General features: G+C 38.8%; 1 protein-coding gene across 8 annotated transcripts in view; it reads left to right on the top strand.

The window, feature by feature from the left end:
- Nucleotides 1-20,755, top strand: part of LOC122420611 (zinc finger protein 160-like) — a 32,810-nt gene extending 12,055 nt beyond the window's left edge. The window contains exons 1-5 of one of the 8 annotated variants that reach the window (XR_006263327.1): nucleotides 250-353; nucleotides 12,768-12,917; nucleotides 15,713-15,805; nucleotides 17,834-17,960; nucleotides 20,472-20,755. Coding sequence is in view for 1 of the 8 variants with exons in the window: in XM_043435919.1 (XP_043291854.1) it covers nucleotides 227-353; nucleotides 5,182-6,932 (1,878 nt within the window). In the remaining 7 variants the exon portion in view is untranslated. Of the gene's footprint in view, nucleotides 1-224; nucleotides 354-5,181; nucleotides 7,808-12,767; nucleotides 12,918-15,712; nucleotides 15,806-17,833; nucleotides 17,961-20,407 lie in introns of those variants that run through there. The other 7 variants (XR_006263332.1, XR_006263329.1, XR_006263331.1 and 4 more) reach the window with 7 other exon arrangements.
- Nucleotides 20,756-21,145: the final 390 nt, after the last annotated feature.

The following is a 21,145-nucleotide window of genomic DNA, read 5'->3' on the forward strand; positions in this document are numbered from 1 at the left end:
TATTTTGTAAGAAAATGAGAAACCTGTATCTATTTGGAGGATATTGTAATCTTTATGATAAAGTGTGAGAAATTAAATTAGACACAGAGGTAGTGTCAAATACCTTTACATGGCTCTGTCACAATACCTACTCCAACTTGATCTTCTCACCTCTACTCATTTTATATGCAAGTAAGAACTCTGCTTCTGTTCCCTTGGTTAAGTGCTTTTTTTTTTCAAACTTAAGGCAAGATTGACCTTCAAGGATGTGGCCATTGAATTCTCTCCAGAGGAGTGGGAGTGCCTGGACCCTGCTCAGAGGACCTTGTACAGGGACGTGATGGTGGAGACCCTCAGGAACCTGCTCTCTGTGGGTAAGGATAATTTCCCTCCAAAAGTTGGGAGAGTATTTTTGCATTTACTGCTCTTTGCCTTTTGGAACTCCCTATCTTGCTTAATGGAGCTCAAAGCCATGTTGACTCAGGCATGGAAACCTTCATGATGTAGGCTCAGGAGTTTAAACATGCCCTTCCTTCAGATGACCTGGCCACTTCACGTTAGGAGTTTTTCCAGAGCTCGATGTCTAACCCCCATCTGGAAACTTTTAAAATATTTTCATTCTCTGTATTCTACTTCTGTGCTTTTGACTCAGTACTTATTAGAAGAGTGTTGGATGATACCTGCATGTTACATTGTTCCCTCTGAATCAAAAACATAGCAGGCAGTGGATGATTTTGTGAAAGATTTTTCCAGAGCCACCTGTAATGTCCTCAGTCTCATGTGAACAGAGAGTTGAGATTCTGGAAAAACCCACAGTAGTTGACATTTCTTTCTCTCCCTCATTTTTTTCTTTAAAAAATAATTTAATTAATTTATTTTTTATTTCTTTGGATCTTCGTTGCTGTGCGGTCTTTTCTCTGGATGCAGCAAGGGGGGGCTACTCTAATTGTGATGTGCAGTCTTCTCTTGTTACAGAGCATGAGCTCTAAACTGTCAGGGCTTCATGGTTTTGGCTCCTGGACTTGAGAGCACAGGCTCCATAGTTGTAGCTCAGGGCCTTATTTTCTCACTGTCACGTGAGATCTCCTTGGATTAGAGTTTGAACCTGTATCTCCTGCTTTGGCAAGTGGATTCTTTACTACTGAGCCATCAGGGAAGCCCCTAGTGACCACCTGTTTTGATCCTCAAGAAATGGTTTGAGAATTTTTTCTAGAGATAATATCGTCCAAGTCCACATTCTCATGTGAGGATATTGACTAAACTGTTGTTGATGCCATATTTGTGATGCCTGGGTGCACCATTCTACGTCCACACTTAGGTTTGAAGCATCTTAATGAGAGAGCTTAAGAATTCCCTCTCGTTCCAGTGGTTAGGTGCAGGTTCCATCCCTAGTCAGCGAACTGAGATCCCACAAACCATGATGTGGACCCTCCTCTTCTCCAAACAAATACTGAGACAGCTTATGAGGTGGAGTGATACCTTCAGAGATGAACCATCATTTGTTTTTGGCACTGCTGCTCTCATTTTGTACATTTCTATGCATAATAAATAGTCTCGATTTTATTTCTGTAATCATCATGTATATGTATTTCATGTTACTTATGGAGGTTGTTTTCTGTTTTCAGTGTGTGGGTTGGTTGATTGGAGACAAGCCAGCCCTGTCCAGGTAGAATTGGTGATTAGTTCTTTTTAAATTTTTATTTATTTAAAAAATTTTTATCTTATTTATTTATATTTCGGCCTCACCATGTGGCATGTGGGATCTTAGTTCCCTGACCAGGGATCGAACCCATGCCCACTACACTGGAAGTGTAGAATCTTAACCACTCGATCACCAGGAAATTCCAGTGATTAGTTTTTTAGAGTTGTTTACATATGCTTGATATTTTATTATGACATAAATCATTTGCAAACATTTTCTGCCATAGCATAGATTATTTTTCACTCTACTAAGTGTGATCTAATGCACAGTAGTTTATAATTTTGAGGTAGTTCAAATTTCTGTTTTAGGTTTGTCACTGGTGCTTTTCATGTTATGCGTGATAAATCATTGGTGACTGCTATGTCATAAAGCTTTTCCTGCTTATTTATTTCTAGGAGTTTTATGCATTTTGGGCTTGGTTAGGTCTCTTATTGGTTTTGTATATTATGTCAGTTAATGATCCAGCTAAATTGTTGTGTATTTGGAGAACTGGTTTTCTTCATGTTTTTTTTTTTTTAATAGACTGCTCGTCCTCCTTTGAGTTGTCTTGACCCCCTTCTAGAACATTTGACCAATATGAGAGATTTTTTTTTTTTTTTTAATGTCTCTGTACTATTCCACCAGTTGCTCTGTCTTTATCTTTGTACCACATCGTTTTATTAGTATAGGTCTGGAGTAAGTTTTGAAATAAAGACCTGTGAGACCTGGCTTTGTTCTTTTTAAGCATACTTTGCTCTTCAGCATCTTTTGAGATTCCAAATGAATTTGTAAGATGTGTTTGTCATTTCTTCAAGAAATACTATTGATTTTACTAAACAGTTGATTTACTGTTGAATCTGTTGATTGCTTTGGTTAACACTGACATCTTGAGAATATTGACTTCAAATCCTTGAGTTTAGGATGTCTTTGTGTCAATTGTCTTTTCTAATATATTTTTGACATGTTTTTAGTTTAGAATGTACATGTCTTTCTGTCTTTGTATAGGATTTGTCCTTTAGGGTGTTGCCATAGCTTTTTAAATTCTTTGTTTATCAAGTGTTTTATTATGAAAAGCTGTTAACTTGTGTCAAATGCTTTTTACTGCATTAGTTGAGTTACTTTAGTTACTTTTTTTTTTTTAGTTACTTTAGTTACTTTTTAGTTTTACTTTTTGTTTCATTCCATTAATATACTTTTTTACACTGAAACTTTGCATATTTTGAACCATTCTTACATTTCAAGAATATATCACCTTATGGTTGCATATAATCCTTTTAGTGTGGTGTTAATTTTAGTTTACTTTTATTGATGATTTTTGCTTGATTATTAGAAATTTTGGTCTGTGGTTTTCTTGTGTCTTTGACTGGCTTTGGTATTAGAGGAATTGTAACGTTTCCTTTTTCTTCTGTGTTTTCTGGAAAAGTTTAAGGAAGATTGACCTTAACTGTTTTGAAGTGTTGTCTGCAGTTGTGCAGTGAATGTATGTGACTTGCCTCACGATGGTTTTTGATTAACGATTCCATCTCCTTTCCATGACTAGTTTGTACAGATCTTAATTTCTTCATGGTTCTAATAGTATCTTGGTAGGTTGTTATTCTCTAGGAATTTATTCATTTGTTCTACTTTATCCATTACCTACACATAGAATTTTCTTAGTGTTTCCTTCTAATTTTCTTGATTTCGGTTGAGTCAGTTGTAATGTTGTCTTTCTCATTTCTAATTTCAGTAATTTGAGTCTTCATTCCTTTTGTAAGTTATTCTACATAAGGGTTTGTCAGTTTTGTTATTCTTTTCAAAGAACCAACTTGTGGTGTTACAATTTTATGTAGTTATTATTTGCTATTTCATTGAACTCTAATCCAGTTTTTTCTTCTAACTTCTGCTAGCTTAGGTATATTGTGTATGCCTAACAGTTTTTATTTGGGTTGAATTTTTATTATCATTTTTTCCTTCAATTTATTTCTGTTCAGTTGATAAACCAGGACTGTTTTGTCTATGTGCTTATTTTTTCTTTTTCTCTGGTTTATTGAAATTTAATTAATGTTTATCATTGTGTTAGTTTAAGACCTATAGTGTAATGTTTTGATGGTTCCATTGTAACTACCTTGGTAGGTTACTTAATGTATTCATCTGTGACATAATTCTTTTTTCTGAGTAGTGGTGAGATGTTTAAGGTCTAGTGTCTTATTAACTTTTAAGCATGTAATATAGTAGTGATAGCTATCATTACCATGCTGTACATTAGATTTGTAGAACTCTTTAAGAACTGTACATTTATTTCTTTTAGTAATATCCCCCATTCTACTAACCCCCTGAGTTTGTTAACTATTTTATATTGCTCTTAGTTTGCCTCTTATTTTTTCGTGTGTTTTTTCTAAATTAACTTTATTTTATACATATTTGGAATAATTGTGTACTTTTTTTCCTCTGAATTATTTTTACTGAGCATATACCTTCATGGTCCATCTTTGTTGTTAAAAACACCCAGGATATTTTTATTCTATCTGTATGTTTGTGTACAGAAAAAAACACATCTATTTCCTTTTGATGGTCTTATTCTAGTGTTTCCTTCAGGTTTCAACAAAGATCATTCTTAGACATCTCATACAACATTATATCTGTTCTTTGTGAAAATATGCCTGGAAATGGGGCTTATGGAATATTGAACTTGATAACCTACTTAGCAAATAATGTAATAGATGTATATGTGCTTTATATCTGAAATATCCCATTCTCTTCTCTTTTTAAATCTCTTTCATTTTGGCTACATACCCATAATATAATTTCCATAGTTAAAAATGGAATAGTTAAACCAATTCTTTTTTCCTTTTAACCTCAGTATTTTTAGTTTCCTGTACTTAAAGTTTTTCACACGTATATACAGTCATAAGCCGTGATATCCTCTGTTTATTATTCCCTGAAATCTACTCAGACCCTTTATCTGTCTTACTCTTTCTTTTCATGTTCCCTTGATGCAGATAGAAACACTAACCTTTACTCACATATTTTAATTGGTCTCCTGATCTCCCCGGTTTCCAAGTTTTCCTTCACCCATCACTCCACCTTTCGTATTACTCACACTGTAAAAATGATTTCGTTTCATCCCTTGGACAACTTTCTCAGGATACAACTTACTATGTGCAGCTGCGATGACTCAAACCATTTTGAAGAGGGATTCCTGAATAAGAGTGTTACCCAACTCACTTCTTGCATCTCCTATGATTTCCTTTCTAAACTCCTAGTGTTTGTATTTTTACTCTTTAATTTCTTTGGGTTTTGTGGTTATGGTAGAAAAGTACCTTTATTTTTGAGAGCTAATATAAGTTTTTCCAATTTGAATGTTATGTCCTTGTGTGTTTGAAAATAGACTACCCTAGGCTTGATTTGAACTATGGGTAACCACTGTTTCTATAGTGAAGAATCTTATTCTTTAGTTTTCCTAAAAATTTTTAACATTGTGGTTGAAAAAATATTTATTCATACACTGTAGTAATATATCTGTGATTATTTATATCTTGTAGCTATCTCTCATATACACATGATCAAGAAATCACAACCAAAAGCAAACATTGATATAGGAGAAAGATACCAAACAGTGATGTTGGGAAACCATGAAAGCCATGAAATCAAGCATTTTTACCCTCAAGAATTACAGGAAAGTATGTGTGACCTCGGGTGTCAGTGGAGAGATGATGAAAGAAATTATAGAAATATCTCTACATTCCATAATGAAGGTGTCACTTATGGAAGAGTTCAACCCAGTGGAGAGGATACAGAAAAGAAGCTGATTGCAAATATACTTGCATTAAGCTCTTGGGATGCACTGTGCACGTTTCAGAGTAGACAAACAATTGATGAATTTCATCAAGCTGATGACAACATGAAGAGTAGTACGTCATTTTCACTATCTCAGGAAATTTCTCCTTCTGGCCAATCCAACATTTCTAATGTATATGGGAGTGATTTTATACATCCTTCAATATTGACACAAGACCAGGTAGCACACAGGGAAAGACCTTACAAATGTAATGAGAGTGGAAAAATCTTTTTTAAGGGCTCAGACTTCAGTAGACATCAGATAATCCATACAGGAAAGAAATTGTGTAAATGTGACTTCTGTGGAAAGATCTTTAGTCGAAATTCACACCTTGAAATTCATCGGAGAACTCATACTGGAGAGAAACCTTATAAATGTAATGTGTGTGGCAAAAGTTTTAATCACAATTCATATCTTACATGTCATAAGAGAGTTCATACTGGAGAGACACCTTACAAATGCAATGTCTGTGGAAAAACCTTTCGGTATTCCTCAGGCCTCTGGAGACATATGATAAAACATACTGGAAGAAAACCATTTAAATGTGATGTATGTGGCAGAGTCTTTGATCAAAATAAAGACCTTGCAGTTCATCAAAGAATTCATACTGGAGAGAAACCTTACAAATGTAATGAATGTGGCAAAGTCTTTGGTCAAAAAGCACATCTTAAAACTCATCTGAGTACTCATACTGGAGTGAAACCTCACAAATGTAATGAATGTGGCAAAGTCTTCGGTCAAAAAGCACATCTTAAAACTCATCTGAGTACTCATACTGGAGTGAAACCTCACAAATTTAATGAATGTGGCAAGGTCTTTTGTGATAAGGAAACTGTTACAAGGCATCAACAAATTCAGACTGCAGTGACACCATACAAATGTAACACGTGTGGCAAATACTTTCATCACAGGACTGCCCTTATACGGCATCAACATGTCCATACTGGACAGAAACCTTACAGGTGTAATGAGTGTGGCAAGTTCTTTTGTCAGAAGGTAACCCTTATACGGCATCAACATGTCCATACTGGAGACAAACCTTACAAATGTAATGAGTGTGGAAAGTTCTTTAATCAAAAATCCAACCTGGTGCGTCATCAAACGATTCATAAGGGTGACAGACCTTACAACTGTAATCAGTGTGGCCAGCTGTTTAGTCTGAAAGGAAGCCTTGCAGCTCATCAGAGGATTCATACTGGAGAGAAGCCTTACAAATGTAGTGAGTGTGGCAAAGCCTTTAATAGAAATTCAAACCTCGTAGTTCATCAGAGAATTCATACTGGAGAGAAACCTTACAAATGTAATGAGTGTGGTAAGATGTTCAGCAGTAGATCAACCCTCATCCGTCATCAGTCCATTCATACTGGAGAGAAACCTTTAAAATGTGATCAGTGTGGCAAAGGCTTTGGTTACAAACAATGTTTTCGAATTCATCACAGATTGCATAATGAATAAGTGAAAGTGATAGTTGCTACAGTCGTGTAGCCTGTCAGGCTCCTTTGTCCATGGGATCTCTAGGCAAGAATACTGGAATGGGTAGACATTTCCGTCTCTAGGGGATCTTACTTTACCTAATAAGCCACCAGGGAAGTCCACATAATGAATAGAAATGTTGCAAATTTGTTAGGTGTTGAAAAGCCTTTACTCAGATCTCAACCCTACCACACATCAGAAAATCCAACTTAAGAAACACCATGTTAAAAAAAAAAAAAAAAGGAAAAAAGAAACACCATGTGATTGTGCTATATGTGGGAAGGTCTTCAAAATTCAAACTTCAAAAAAAATTCAAATCTGAAAATTCACACCTTACAATTCATTGGAGAATTCATAACGGGAAGAAACTGTATAAATATCATGAGTGTTGTAAAGTTTTTTTGCATATAGACTCACTCACAACCAGATTATCTGTAATGGGAAGAAACCTTACGAGTTTAATGACCATCTCTATATGGTTAGTCAAAATTCATACCTTATAACATGCCAGATAATTCATATTGGAGAGAAACCTTTCAAATGTAATGAGTGGCAAATTCTTCAGTGTGCCTTTAAGCCTAAAATGTTCCTGCAGGTGTTCCATGATTTTGAACATTGAACATTGTGGTGAAGTGTCAAGGCTTTTACAGGTGTCCACATCTTTGGCTTTATTAGAGTACTTTGTAGAACTGCAACATCACATCAACTGTAGTGCAAGGACCATAGACACTTGATGAGATGAGAATGTTTCTGGAAAACTGTGTTTTGCTTTTCTACGTACCCCATACTAAATTTTCCATTTCTGCTGTACCAGTTACTACAAACTGAGTGCCTTAAATAAATAGATTTATTCTCTTCTTCTGTTTCCATTCAAGAATTGTAAATGGATCCAAAGCTCTGTGCTCTTTTAGGTACTCCAGGTCACAATTTGTGTTCTTGCTTTTATGAACTTCCAACATCATCCTTTTTCTCATGATCTCCATGTGGTTTTGAATCACAGGCTCTTTAAATTAATCAAGGATTTTGTTCAGATGTTCTCTTATCATATGAGCACTTCCTCAACACATTGTTCAAATTAAGTCAGCTTCTCTTTCTGTCATTGTATTAATTCATTACTAGAGTCATATCTTACTTAATGATTGCTGACATTCCCTTATAGAATATAACCTCCTGAAGGCAGCGTATTTTATTTTATTATTTTTTTGGCAGCATATTTTATTTCTTGCTACATCATCAGTGACTAGGACCCAGTGCAGGAAATGAATTGGTTGATAAATTTGAAAAATTGTTTTAGATATTTCTATTGCATACTTTATAGTCCAAAGAAGAACTTTTATATGTAGTGTGAATATAAAAAATTTGAGTGACCTACTTTATTCTGTGATTCACTTTATTGTCATTCTCTGGAACTGCATTTGAGGTATTTCCAAAGTATGCTTGTATCTTTATCTCATAGGTCAATATTACCAAAGAATGAATATTTAAATAAGATGCAGGTTCACTGATTACCACATAATTCTTCAAGAAAGATTATCCAAGATGAAGTTGTATTTACTGAAAAAAAATAGGTCACAATTATGATAGATAAAAAAACATTTCCCTTTAGGCAGGAACAAATGTAGAGCAATACCAATTTCTGAAATTATTGCACAATACTGTGACTAGCAGGACTTCCCTGGCAGTCTAGTGGTTAAGACTCCGCACGTCCAGTGCAGGCGGTGCATGTTCAGTGCCTGGTCTGGGAAGGGGAACTAAGATCCCACAAGCTATGCTGCCTGGTGGGTGGTCAAAAAAAAGAAATATTCTTCAAATAGAATGGTGGCAACCGAAGTTGTAAAACCTCAAAAGTCAAGTTGAAAACTTAGCTTTTATACCCAGGGATATAAACAAGTTAGGTATAACAAGTTAGGCAAAGTCCCATATGAATTACAAAGCTCCAAAGTGGTCCAAGAATTAACATACTTGGGAGAGGAGAAAAGCTTAAGTAAATTTTGATGAAATCATGTTAACTTTTCATCCACAGATCTAAAAGAGGAACAGTAATTGTTCATAAGGCAATGGATGGGGAGTTGGACGATTTCTTTCTTGCTGTTTCTGAAGTAAACAACTGGGCTATCCTGAGTCTTACTGAAATTAAAGAGGAAGCGTAGTTCTTAGCAAGTAAGCGGTCTCCTTCTACAGAAAAGAAGAAAAGGAGTTCTTTTATGTTGGCTATTTTCCAGAGTTAGGGGTTGGAGTAAAGTCTCACATTGTCAGGATGTAATGTGACATCAAGCAAATTTCAAAGACTAAAATGTACACATATATATGAATAATAGAGTAATAAAAAATGTAATAATGATAACAACAAATATACCCAAGAACCTCAGCATTTAAGCTGTTTAATGGAATCAAAGGACCCTGCAGGGGGACCCTGCTTGTTAACATGATTTAAGGTGAGGGTGGGATGATTTGAGAGAATAGCATTGAAACATGGATATTATCATATGTGAAATAGATCACCAGTCCAGGTTCGATGCATGAGACAGGGTGCTCAGGGCTGGTGCACTGGGATGACCCTGAGGGATGGGATGAGGAGGGATGTGGGAGGAGGTTCAGGATGGGGGACACATGTACACCCATGGCTGATTCATGTCAATGTATGGCAAAAACCACGACAATATTGTAATTAGCCTCCAATTAAAATTTTAAAAAAAGCTTTTCTCCTCTCCCAAGTATGTTAATTCTTGGACCAGTTTGGAGCTTTGTGATTCATATGGGATTCCTCAGATTGCTTTTGACCTACACTCCCTGGATTACAGTTGATCTCTGTCTCCCAGATTTTAGTGTACTCTAAATGGAAATGATGTTTTTGATACCATTGGAATGAAAATGCACAATCAGCATGAACAGAATTGTGCATTTTACTTGTCAATTTCCATTGCCTACAAAGACAATCCTGTCTGCTTAATTAAATGACCAGTTCTGGGGGTAGTCAACACCTCCATTGACCCTTCACAGAGCACCCTAGACTCCCTCCAATCAATGGCTAAGTTGCCGATCTCTCACTGCCAGTGTACCTGTCTCCACCCACTCATGCCCAGGTGTCTTAATTTATCATGTCATTGTAGGAAATCTTTCCTTCTTGCCCCCTGCTTTTTTCTTTTCACTGCCACAGTGCTTATGGATCTTAATTCCCAAATCAGGGATCGAACCTGGGCTCCTAGAGTGGAACTATGGAGTCCTAACCACTGGACCACTGGAGAATTCCCTAAGTAGCCTAGTTTTGAAGTCATTGAGATTAGGTGAATGCTCATATTCATCTTACTGTGAGAATTCTCATTTGGAGTTTTAAGTGCCTTCATAATTTCATCTTTTTCATGGCATATATATTTTATATCCATTTCTGTAGCCGGCCAGAATCAGGCTTGAATCAGGCTTCCCAGGTAGTTCAGTGGTTAAAAAAAAAAAAAAAAATCTGTCTTCCCATGCAGGTTGGGTCCCTGATTCAAGAAGACCCCCTGGAGGAGGAAATGGCAACCCACTCCAGTATTCTTGCCTGGAAAATACCGTGAACAGTGTAACCTGGCTACAGTGCATGGGGTTGCAAAGAGTCAGTCAGGACTGAGAGAGCATACAGGAGCACATTCATTAAGTACTGCTATGTAGCCAATCAGTACAAAGCTTAGAAGCTTTGCAGTGAGCATTTGATGATAGTCCACAGTTTCTGTGCACTGTGGGAGCATCTTAGCAGCGTGGGTGTGGCTCAGGGCCTCGAGGTTGAAGCCACAGGAAGGCTCCTTCAGGGCTGGGTTGGCAGGCTTTCAAACTCCCTCTCCTAGCTGGTGGTGAGAGGGCCTAGGTCTTTGCCCTCTGGCCCTCTTCATGGGTTCGCTTTCCTTGGAACTCCCTCTGAGAGAGGGAGAGAGTGGAGTGGAGCCCGGAGCCTTTAATACCTTTATTGTAATTATCCTTGTGTAATTTTTTAATGATGCACCAAGACAGAGAAAAGGATTTTACTGTGTGTCCAAAATCATCATGACACAGAATGCATTACAAATTGCAACCTAGCTCTCCAGATAGCATTTTGAAAGAAGGATACCTAAGTTCAAGTAGTAGTTGTATTTTATAATGACTGACCTTAACTATATACTTTTACTAGCAAGAAATGCTTTACTTTGCAGCATAAGAGATTAGAAATACCAAGTGTTAAATATCAGCTTCTAATCAAATTTGGACTGAAAGGATTATTAAAAGTCTATGAAAATCTCTTGGACCTGGTCAACTCTTCCATAGCCGTCTCTGTGGGCCTAGATACCTCTTGGGTGAGAGACAAAGGCCAGGAGCTGGGGAAGAGAAACTTAGTTGGATGGGACCTATACACCCACAGCCCGTCTGGCCCCCATCTTCTCCACCCTCTTCCTGAAGCAAGGTCAAGGGCACTAACTCTTATAGAAACAATCACTGAGCACAAGGCACCCCCTGCAGAGACACTCATACATGTGGAGGATGAAGACAGGAGGTCCTGACAACGTGCAACTCTAATAAAGACCTCCTTTTTCTCTTTATCTTTTTACATTTGCTTATAAACATGTTTAAAGAGTGGACCTTATATATTTTTTAGATTTTCATGATACAGCCATTTTAGGTTAGGTAGCAAATGTAACTTTCACTTTTCTAGATGACATATTAAGGTAGCAAGAGATGTGTTCGGATCATGTTGCATTATTTATTATGCAGATAATACGTAGGTGGACAGAGTTGGCCTGTCTTTTTACATTTGGGTTCACCGTTAATTTAATCTTTTGTGAACTTCCAGATTGCTCTGGTCTGTGAGCAGGTTGGAAAAGCATTTCCAGACATGAGGTGGAATGAGAGGAGAGTAGAGCGGGAGACTGTTAGAATAGCAGGATGGCTCAAGGGAGACCTGACCTCTTTATTGGGCTCGTGGCCAATTTTTATAGCCTCCAGACAAAATTCCTACTGGAAGGGGTGGCATTAGGTGACTGATTAGGATTCTATAGGATGAGTAATAGGGTAGGTGTTTTACTTAATATGGGGGTCACAGAACTGGCTGGATTAGATCTGGAGATTCATGACAACACTTACTATCGGACTTGGTCAGTTCCAGAGATTTTTGTCCTGTGACCTTGGTGTAGGGCTCCATGCTGATTATGTAACAAAGTATGTACAGTCTACTCAGGAACTATTTTTATCATAGTATTATTTATTGATTTGTTTCAATGAAGAACTGAAGCAAAGTTTTCCACTGCCAATAAAGGGTACCAAGGATAAGCTGGACTTACACTGAGAATTGACCACACATGTTAATTACAGCCAGTATTGTCATATGGAAATTCTGTTATAGAAATCAAGAGAGAATAAAAAGACTAGAAGGTGGACATATAGGAGCTCCTCCAAAGGATGAACAGGCGTTCGTGCCCTCGGTTTTGGAAACCAGAGACTCCATCTATTCAGCACCTATGGGGAGTAGGACCCTGGAAGCCTCTGCTGCCGGAGGCACAGGCCACGGGCCGATAATGGGAAGCAAAGTCGAGATGTAAAGGCTTAGCTGCGGAGTCCAGGGAGGGGGCGGCCCAGAGCAATCCTGACTCGGACCTGAATGTTGAGACCAAGGTGTGTACGTGTGCACGCATGTGTGTGGGTGCTTTCAAAATGTTTGTTTTTGTCAACAATTTTTATTATTCATATGTTCCATAGAAACAGGACCGTAGCGGGGGGGGTGGGTGGTCACGGTAGTAGGAAAAAAGATTTTTAATGCAGATTCGCACGAGCTCTGTATACAACTTGAGGCAGCCAACCCCTCCCTTCTCCCAGGCTCTCCAGTTTACCCAGCGCAGAGCTAGGCCTTTTCTTCGCTCCGCCCCTTGTCGGTAGGCCCCGCCCCGGAAACCCGGCCTCTAACCGGAGGAGCCCAGCCTAATGACCCGGAAGGTGGGGAGACGCAGCCAAGGTCACGGTCCCGAGGTAAGTTTCTTCTTTCCACCGTGAACTTGTGCTGTGCGGTTCCCGCAGTCCTCAGGGTGTGGGAGTCACTAGGGACCTAACATGCCAGCACCCGGCCCTCCGCCCCAGAAAATCCGGACGTCGCCGTTTCGGGTCTGGTATCTTTTCTTTTTGGTTTGAAGTCGCTCTGGGCCGGTCCCTGCCCTTGACTTTTCTGCTTTGGTTCCACGCAGACACCGCGTTTCAAGACTCTTTCTTTCATAAAATCCTCTACTGACCCCGGCGCCCCACCCTCACCCCATGTAAAATACTCGTCCGCGGGGTGGATTCGCGTCCCCCAGCCTTGCCCTCTCGGTCCCTGGAGGCAGCGCTGGCTGCTCCGCTGCCGCAGAGGCCGCGTCTTCTGCCTTCGCCTGGGGGAAGGTGAGCTGGGCGGGACGTGTGATACCCCATGCCCTTCGGTCTCCAGGACCTCTCCGCCCCCCGTTAGAAAGTGGTCCTTTCCGGAAGACGGGCATTTTGTTCTTGGGTGAGGGGGTATCTGGAAAAGAAGAGACGGAGAGACCGAGGGAGAAGTAGAAAACCTGAAGGGAAAAGAGTGAGCGAAAACGAGTGGGGACGTAGGGGGTCGCTGAGGGACACACAAGGAAGAAGTAACCTGAAAGTGATGAAGTCGCATCTGCAAGATTGCAGGGCAGCGTAAGGAACGGAACCCGAATCAGCGTGAGAAGGTGGGATCCCTGCCGACGGTCATTTCATGAAGAAAGTAATGGGAAATGTTACAAGAGTTGGAACCTTGGCCTTCAGAGCCATGTGGTGCTGGGAGAAAACGTGGACAGAGGGTGACAAGAAGAGCAGAGGGAAAGAAGGAGCTGGAAGGAAGCATCGCCACCTGGGGTCTCTGAGGAGGAAGGGAGTGGAACCTGAGGGCTGAGAGGGAGCGGAGATGGGGAAAGAAAGAGGCAGAAACAGAAGAAATTTAATTTATGACAGAAAGGGTGGGAGAAAGAGCCCCAAGAGGCAGAACAGCTTGCACAGAGGGGCAGGACAGGTGTGAGGGAAGAAACAGGAGGCCAGAAACAGCAGGAGAGCAGAGGGGAGCAAAAAAGACACGCGACCAACGAAACAGGGAGACAGGTCAAGAGAATAAAATGGAGACACCTAGTAGTGCAGGTGGGGGGAAAATTGGATCCAAATGGGTGATGGGTTGTTTTGATATGGATCATTGAGTTGTTGTAACATTGATGTGTGTCCAGTTACGGCTTTTTAAAATTTGTTTCAGATTTTTTTCCTGGCATGAATGGCTTCTTCTCTTCTTATATATGTAAAATTTCTTTGGTTTACAAAGTTGATTTACAAGGTTTTGTTAGTTTTAGGTGTACAGCAAAGTGATTTAGTTGTACATATACATGTTGATTCTTTTTCAGATTCTTTTCCCACATAGATTACCACATAGAGTATTGAGTTAGTTCCCTGTGGTATACAGTATGTCTATATTAGTTATCTGTGTTATATATAGTAGTGTTTATATATTAATCCCAACCTTCTATTTTATCCACACCCCCCCCCCCCAATCCCCTTTGGTAACCATAATTTTGTTTCTAAGTCTGTGAGTCTTATTTCTGTTTTGTGAGTCAGTTCATTTGTTTCATTTTTTCAAGATTTTACAAATGAATGATAATCATATATTTGCCTCTCTCTGACTTCTTTCACTTTATTATTTTTTCTTGTTTTTTTCTTTCACTTTATAATAATCTCTAGGTCCATCTGTATTGTGGCAAATGGCATTCTTTCATTCTTTATATGGCTGAGTAATATTCCATTGTATATATGTACCATATCATCTTTATTCACACATCTGTTGGTGGACATTTAGTTTTTCCTTGTCTTGGGTATTATAAATATTGCTGCTGTAAACATAGGGGTGCATGAATCTTTCTGAGGTATAATTTGGTCTGGATATATGCCTTGGAGTGGGATTGCTAAATTGTATGGTAATTCTGTTTTCAGTTTTCTGAGGAACTTTCCACAGTGGCTGCACCAACTTGAATTCTCATCAACAGTGTGTTTCTATACACTTGAAATTTTCTCAGAAAGAATTACATGTTCTCACTACATAGTCACACAAAATGGTAATTTTGGGTTGATGGAAATGGATTACTTGATTGTGATAATTATTCACAGTGTATATGTTTGTCAGAGAATCACTTGTTCCATTTTCATTCATCTTTTATTTCAATAAAGCTGGAGAAGAAAAATAAAAAGTGGGAGATGTGATAGGCTTAATCTTCTCTTAGTGGTACTCAATCCAGGCTTCATAGAAGATCAATGAGTCATTTGTATAGACATATTTTATACACTTTGACCAGGAATTCTTAAGATTGTCAGTATATGGCGAAATCTCAATAATATTTAATTGCCTCTGTGATTCCAGTCTGGACTTGTCACTGAACATCAGGACTGTGAGTCCTCCTGTTTTGGAGGACTGAGATCTAGTCTGAGGAGGAGGTGCTCTGTTCTGCGTGGGGATGGACCAGGGCCTGGTCTGTGACCTGAAGGGGGTTGTCAGGTCAGCTCAGGTGCCCACTGCTACTGTGTGGCATAACAGCCTCATAGGAGGGTAGGGAGATCTGATGAAAAGTGTAGGAAAAGTAACTTGTTGGTCTCTGTTGTGGGGTTTACTGTGCTGAGTCCCTCCTGTGACAGTGGGGAGCACAGGACTCTTAATCCACATGGTGAGATCTCCCCTGTGTGTGTGGTTGCAGCAGAGGAAGAGGGAGTATGTTTATTCTAACCATTAAGCAGCCTGTTTTCAGCTTTGAAGCTTGATCTCTAAAGGTGCAAGTTGTCTGAGTAAGAACCCTATAAGAAGAGGAGGAAGAGGAAAGTAAAGGATGGCTGTTTCTCAGGTGAAGTCATGTTCTCAGTTGATTCTTCAGTCTGTCTTTCTTGAAATGCCTCTCTTTGGATTTCTTTCTGATTCTGAGGTGTTCTTTCTTGACACCTGTATGTTCATCCTTACCTAGTGCCTCCCCTCAGTACATATTTATTAATTGTTGCATCTTCTTGGGGAATTGATCCTTTTATGATTATGTAATGTCTTTTGTCTCTTGTGTCAGTTTTTCTATTTATTTTGTCTGATACTGCGTAGTTACTCCTGCTCTCTATAAGATAGAATATCTTTTTCCTTCTTTTCACTTTTTGCCTTTCTTGTCTTTAGATTACTGTGTTGCTCTAGCTGTCTGTTTTCTTCCGGTCACTTCCTCTCATGATCTCTGCTCAGGCACCCTGTACAGTGGTGAAAGGCAGGAGCCCTGGCCAACTGCCTTCACTTCACTGGAACTTCAAAGGAATGCATTCGGAGTTTCCTTTTAATCATGACACTGGTAAAATGTTCTTTTTGAATAATAATATATTTTTCAATATTATTTTTGTCTTTTAATGCTTCAAGAATCTTTTAAGTTTATTATTGTGATTTTATCTGTTATCTGTTCAAATAATGTATAACAGTAATTTTTAAAATTCTGAATCAGTGTTATGTCTGTACTAGTTTTTTTTAGTATCCTAGTGCAGAATCTTTTTGGGAAACTCAGTTGAGTATAATTTGTACATTTTCATTGTCTGAAGGATCTTAGAATGCATATGAATAAGAACTACTGAAAAAATAGACTGAAAAGCTGTCAGACTACTCAGGTATTTTAATGTTGACCTGTATGCATAGGTGTATGGATATGCATGTCCATGGTTTAGATAAAGGATGTCATGATTTGGGGCTTCCCTGGTGCCTCAGATGATGAATCCACCTGCAATGTGGGATACCTGGGCTCAATCCCTAGGTTGGGAAGATCCCTTGGAGAAGGGAACAGCTACCCACTCCAGTATTCTGACCTGGAGAATTCCATGGACAGAGGAGCCTGGCAGGGTACAGTCCATGGGGTCACAAAGAGTAGGACATGACTGAGTGACTTTCACTTTTCATCATGATTAAAAAATATATATATATATATATATATATATAGATATATATATCATGATTTTAAAACTATCATATCATTTTGCAGTTGATAGTGTATTTTTAATATGTTCTCTGGCCTTGATTATTTTTTCTCCTCTACAGCCATGTTCACAGTTTAAATAATAAGATTACTAACATTTTGTGTATGTGTGCATGTGTGCACACATGTAAAATGACCTCTTAGCCTGATCCATGTTGTTCAGCTTGAATTTCTTTCAGATTTTCTCAGGGAATCATCTGTCAATGAACTTTTAATGCTCATTACTTTTGATTTTTTCAGCTTCAGTTCTAGAACCCAAACACGGTAGTTCAGGTGCTTACTATATGACTCATTAGGTTCTTGACCTGAGTCGAGTTTTTCAGTGTCTCTGACATAGTTTTCTCCTCTGTAAGATGGTAAAAAATTCTTTCTTAAATGAGCTGTGATGTTGCTAACAAGTTAAAAATGTTAAACATTTAGAGTAACGCATAGTATATAGGAAGTATTCAAATGTTGTTTGTCTTTGCTGCTCTCATCATCCTCATCATTGGAGGTTTTAAGCTTTCTTTAAAACTACTGTGGACTTTGTCATCTCTGAAAACATCATTCACATTCCTCTATATCCAAGTTTGATCATTCTCAGTGTGTCTAATAATCTAGTCCTTCCACATTGACAACCTGGTGTTGACTTATTATTTGTATATATTTCATGTATTGCCCACAAAAATGAGAAAATCTACTTCTATTTGGAAGCTATCATAATCTCAATGACAAAGCACAGGAAATTAAAATTAGACATACAAGTAGCTCTAAATGCCTTTCCATGGCTCTGTCAGAATACATTCTTCAACTTAATTGATCTTTTACCTCTATTCATTTTGTATGGAAATAAGAACTCTCCTCATGGCCTTGGTGAAATTTTTTTTTTTTTTTAACTTTAAGTCACGGTTGACATTGAATGATGTGACCATCCAATTCTCTCCAGAAGAGTGGGAATGCCTGGACCCTGCTCAGAGGGCCTTATACGTGGATGTGATGTCAGAGACCTTCAGGAACCTGCTCTCTGTGGGTGAGGATAACTTCCCTCTAAAAGTTGGGAAGGTGTCTGGATTTACCCTTATTTGCCTTTTGTAATCCCCTGCCTTGCTTAACTGAGCTCAAAGCCGTGTTGACTCAGGCATGAAAAGCTTCATGATGTAGCCTCAGGAATTTAAACATGCCCTTTTTTAGATGGTCTGGCCTGGCCATTTCATAATGCACCAGAAGTGTAGTGGAGAATCCTATTTATTGTTCCTCAAAAATTTAACATAGTTGAGAAGTTTCATAACTGTGTTTGAAGTATTACTTTTATTTAATATCTTATATTCAACCTGAAACTTATATTCATGCAGTGTAATGAATAGGATATCTATGACTCTTTATATCTTGTAGATATTTCTCATATACACATCTGGAAATTACAACTAAAATCACACACTGATAGAGGAGGAGTATGCCAAACAGTGATTTGGGAAAGAAATGAAATCCCGGAAATCAAACATTTTAATCTCCCAGAAATTCAGGAGAACATGAATGACTTCAGGTTTCAGTGGAGAGATGATGAAAGAAATTACAAAAATATCCATACATACCTTAACCAAGATATCATTGATAATAGAAGTCAACATAGTAGAAGGAATGCAGGAAACAACCATACTGGAAATAGACTTGTGTTAAGTCTTCAAGATGAACTGCATATGTTTAAACGTCAACAGAAAATTGCATTTAATCAAGCTGATAAGTATGTCAACAGTAGCTCCTCGTTTTCACTTCTTCACACAGTTTCTCCTACTCTCCAAACCAATATTTATAATATATATGGGAGTGACTTTATGTATCCTTCAATACTGATGCAAAACCAGATCCCACACAGGGTAAGACCTTACAAATTTTATGAGTGTGGCAAAGAGCCTCATCAGGGCTCAAATTTTGGGAGTCATCAGAGAATCCATATAGGAGAGAAATTACATATATGTGATGTATGTGGCAAGGTCTTTAGCCGAAATTCAGATCTTGTCATTCATCAAAGAATTCATACTGGAGAGAAACCTTACAAATGTAATGAGTGTGGCAAGTTCTTTAGTAGAAAAGGAAAGCTTTCAGTTCATCAAAGAATTCACACTGGAGAGAAACCTTACAAATGTAATGAGTGTGGTAAAACCTTTAATCAGAGCTCAATCCTCAGTCGACATAGGATAATCCACACAGGCAAGAAATTACATCAATGTGATGTATGTGGCAAGGTCTTTAGCAAAAATTCTGACCTTGTCATTCATCAAAGAATTCATGCTGGAGAGAAACCTTACAAATGCAACCAGTGTGACAAGGTCTTTAGTCAAAAAAGAAAGCTTTCACTTCATTATAGAATTCATACTGGAGAGAAACCTTACAGATGTAATGACTGTGGTAAACCTTTAGTCAGAGCTCAACCCTCAGTCGACATCAAATAATCCATACAGGAGAGATATTACAGAAATGTGGTATGTATGCTAAGATGTTTAACTGAAATCCAGACCTTGTAATTCATGGGAGCATTCATACTGGAGAGAACCCTTAAAAAAGTAGTGTCTGTGGGAAAACCTTTCATTCTTCTCAGGTATCAGCAGACATGAGATAATCCATGCAGCAGGCAGAACCATATAAATATCATGTATGTGGCAGAGTCTTTCATTGAAGCCCTTGGACTTGATCAGGAAATGCATACTAGAGAGAAACCTTACAAAGGTAATATCTTTTGTCAGAACAAACCTTGTGAGTCACCTAAGAATTAATAATTGTTAGAAACCTTACAAATGTAATATGAGTGTGACAAGGTCTTTCTTGAGAAGACAACCCTTTGAAACTATCAACAACTTCATATTGCAGAAAAGCCTTCCAAATGCAGTGAGTGTGGCAAGGTCTTTAATCACAAGGGAAACCTTGCAGTTTATCAGATAATTCATACTGGAGAAAAACTTTACAAATGTATTGAGTTATGCAAAATCTTTCATGAGTTGCCAGCCCTTGCAAAGCATCAACTGAATTCATACTAGAGAGAAACCTGGTGAGTGTGGCAACGTCTTTAGTCAAAGTTCCACTCTTTTAAGTCTTTGGATAATTCATAATGTTGAATTTGTAAGGAGGAGACAATCTGCATTGCCAAATGCCTGGAAGCCATTCTGCCATTTCCCAGTGATGTACTGACATACAAAGGCAGAGCATGTTACAGAGAAAAAAAGACGACTTTTCCTTTGGATTTAAATTCATTCTGAGGCTGGTCCCTGCCCTTGGCTTTTCTTCCACATAGGTGCTGCCTTTCAAACATTTTGCTTCTTCAAACTGTGTACTACCTCTGCTCCTGCTGTAGCAGAAACTAAACGTGGCACCCCATTATGTTAGCCTTATTCAGTCCTTTTTCTCTCCATCCACTTAACCTACAGATGTTTGTTCTCCCTCTCTTTCTTGCTTATTTGCACTCTGAAAATGATTGCCCTCTAGCTACACTTGGCGTTTATCCTTCCAAGAAAATATTACTTTCCTCTCGGAGCATTCTTCATTCCAGAAAGAATGTCATGGGACGATGACCTCAGAGACCACCAGAACCTGTTCTTGAATCACCCGATGCCAGCTGTGATGATCTCAATTCACCCAGGAGGGGGAGAAGAATGCAAGACCACACCAGCCCTCGTTCTTTTTTTCAGCCTCATTTCCCACCCCCCACCCCCCCAAAAAAACCACCCTGAAAACCTTAAGACCTCTTCCAACTTCCCAGGAAGCAGGGGCACAGTTCTTGACACACTGGCCTACTGTGTTCCCCCTTTACCTGGTAAAGTAATAAAGCTACTTCTTTCTACTCCTCCAAAACTCTGTCACTGCATTTCTTTTTTTTTCAAAACCTGTCACTGCATTTCTATTCAGCATTGGAGAACTTTTGGGAACAATCCCCCAGCCTCGCCCTATCCACCCTTAGAGGGTGGCAGGAGATGCCACATTCTCTCCCTGATCCTGGGATTCTGGAGAGCCTGCCCCTTACTTAAGGCCCCCACTCTTTCCCAGCCCTTCTTTGCGTATCCTCAGAGCAGTCCTTCCTTTCGGGCCTCCCCTTGTGGAGGTGCCCCAGGCCAGTCATGTTACAGTCATTGTTTTTCTGTATCCAATTCAACTCAATTGGAGAATGTTCTTGTAGGCAGGCATGTTATTCAGTCGCATCCCTGGAAATATGTAGGCAAGATGGTG

Source organism: Cervus canadensis, chromosome 18 (genome assembly GCF_019320065.1).
Source record: "Cervus canadensis isolate Bull #8, Minnesota chromosome 18, ASM1932006v1, whole genome shotgun sequence".
NCBI classification, from domain to species: domain Eukaryota; kingdom Metazoa; phylum Chordata; class Mammalia; order Artiodactyla; family Cervidae; genus Cervus; species Cervus canadensis.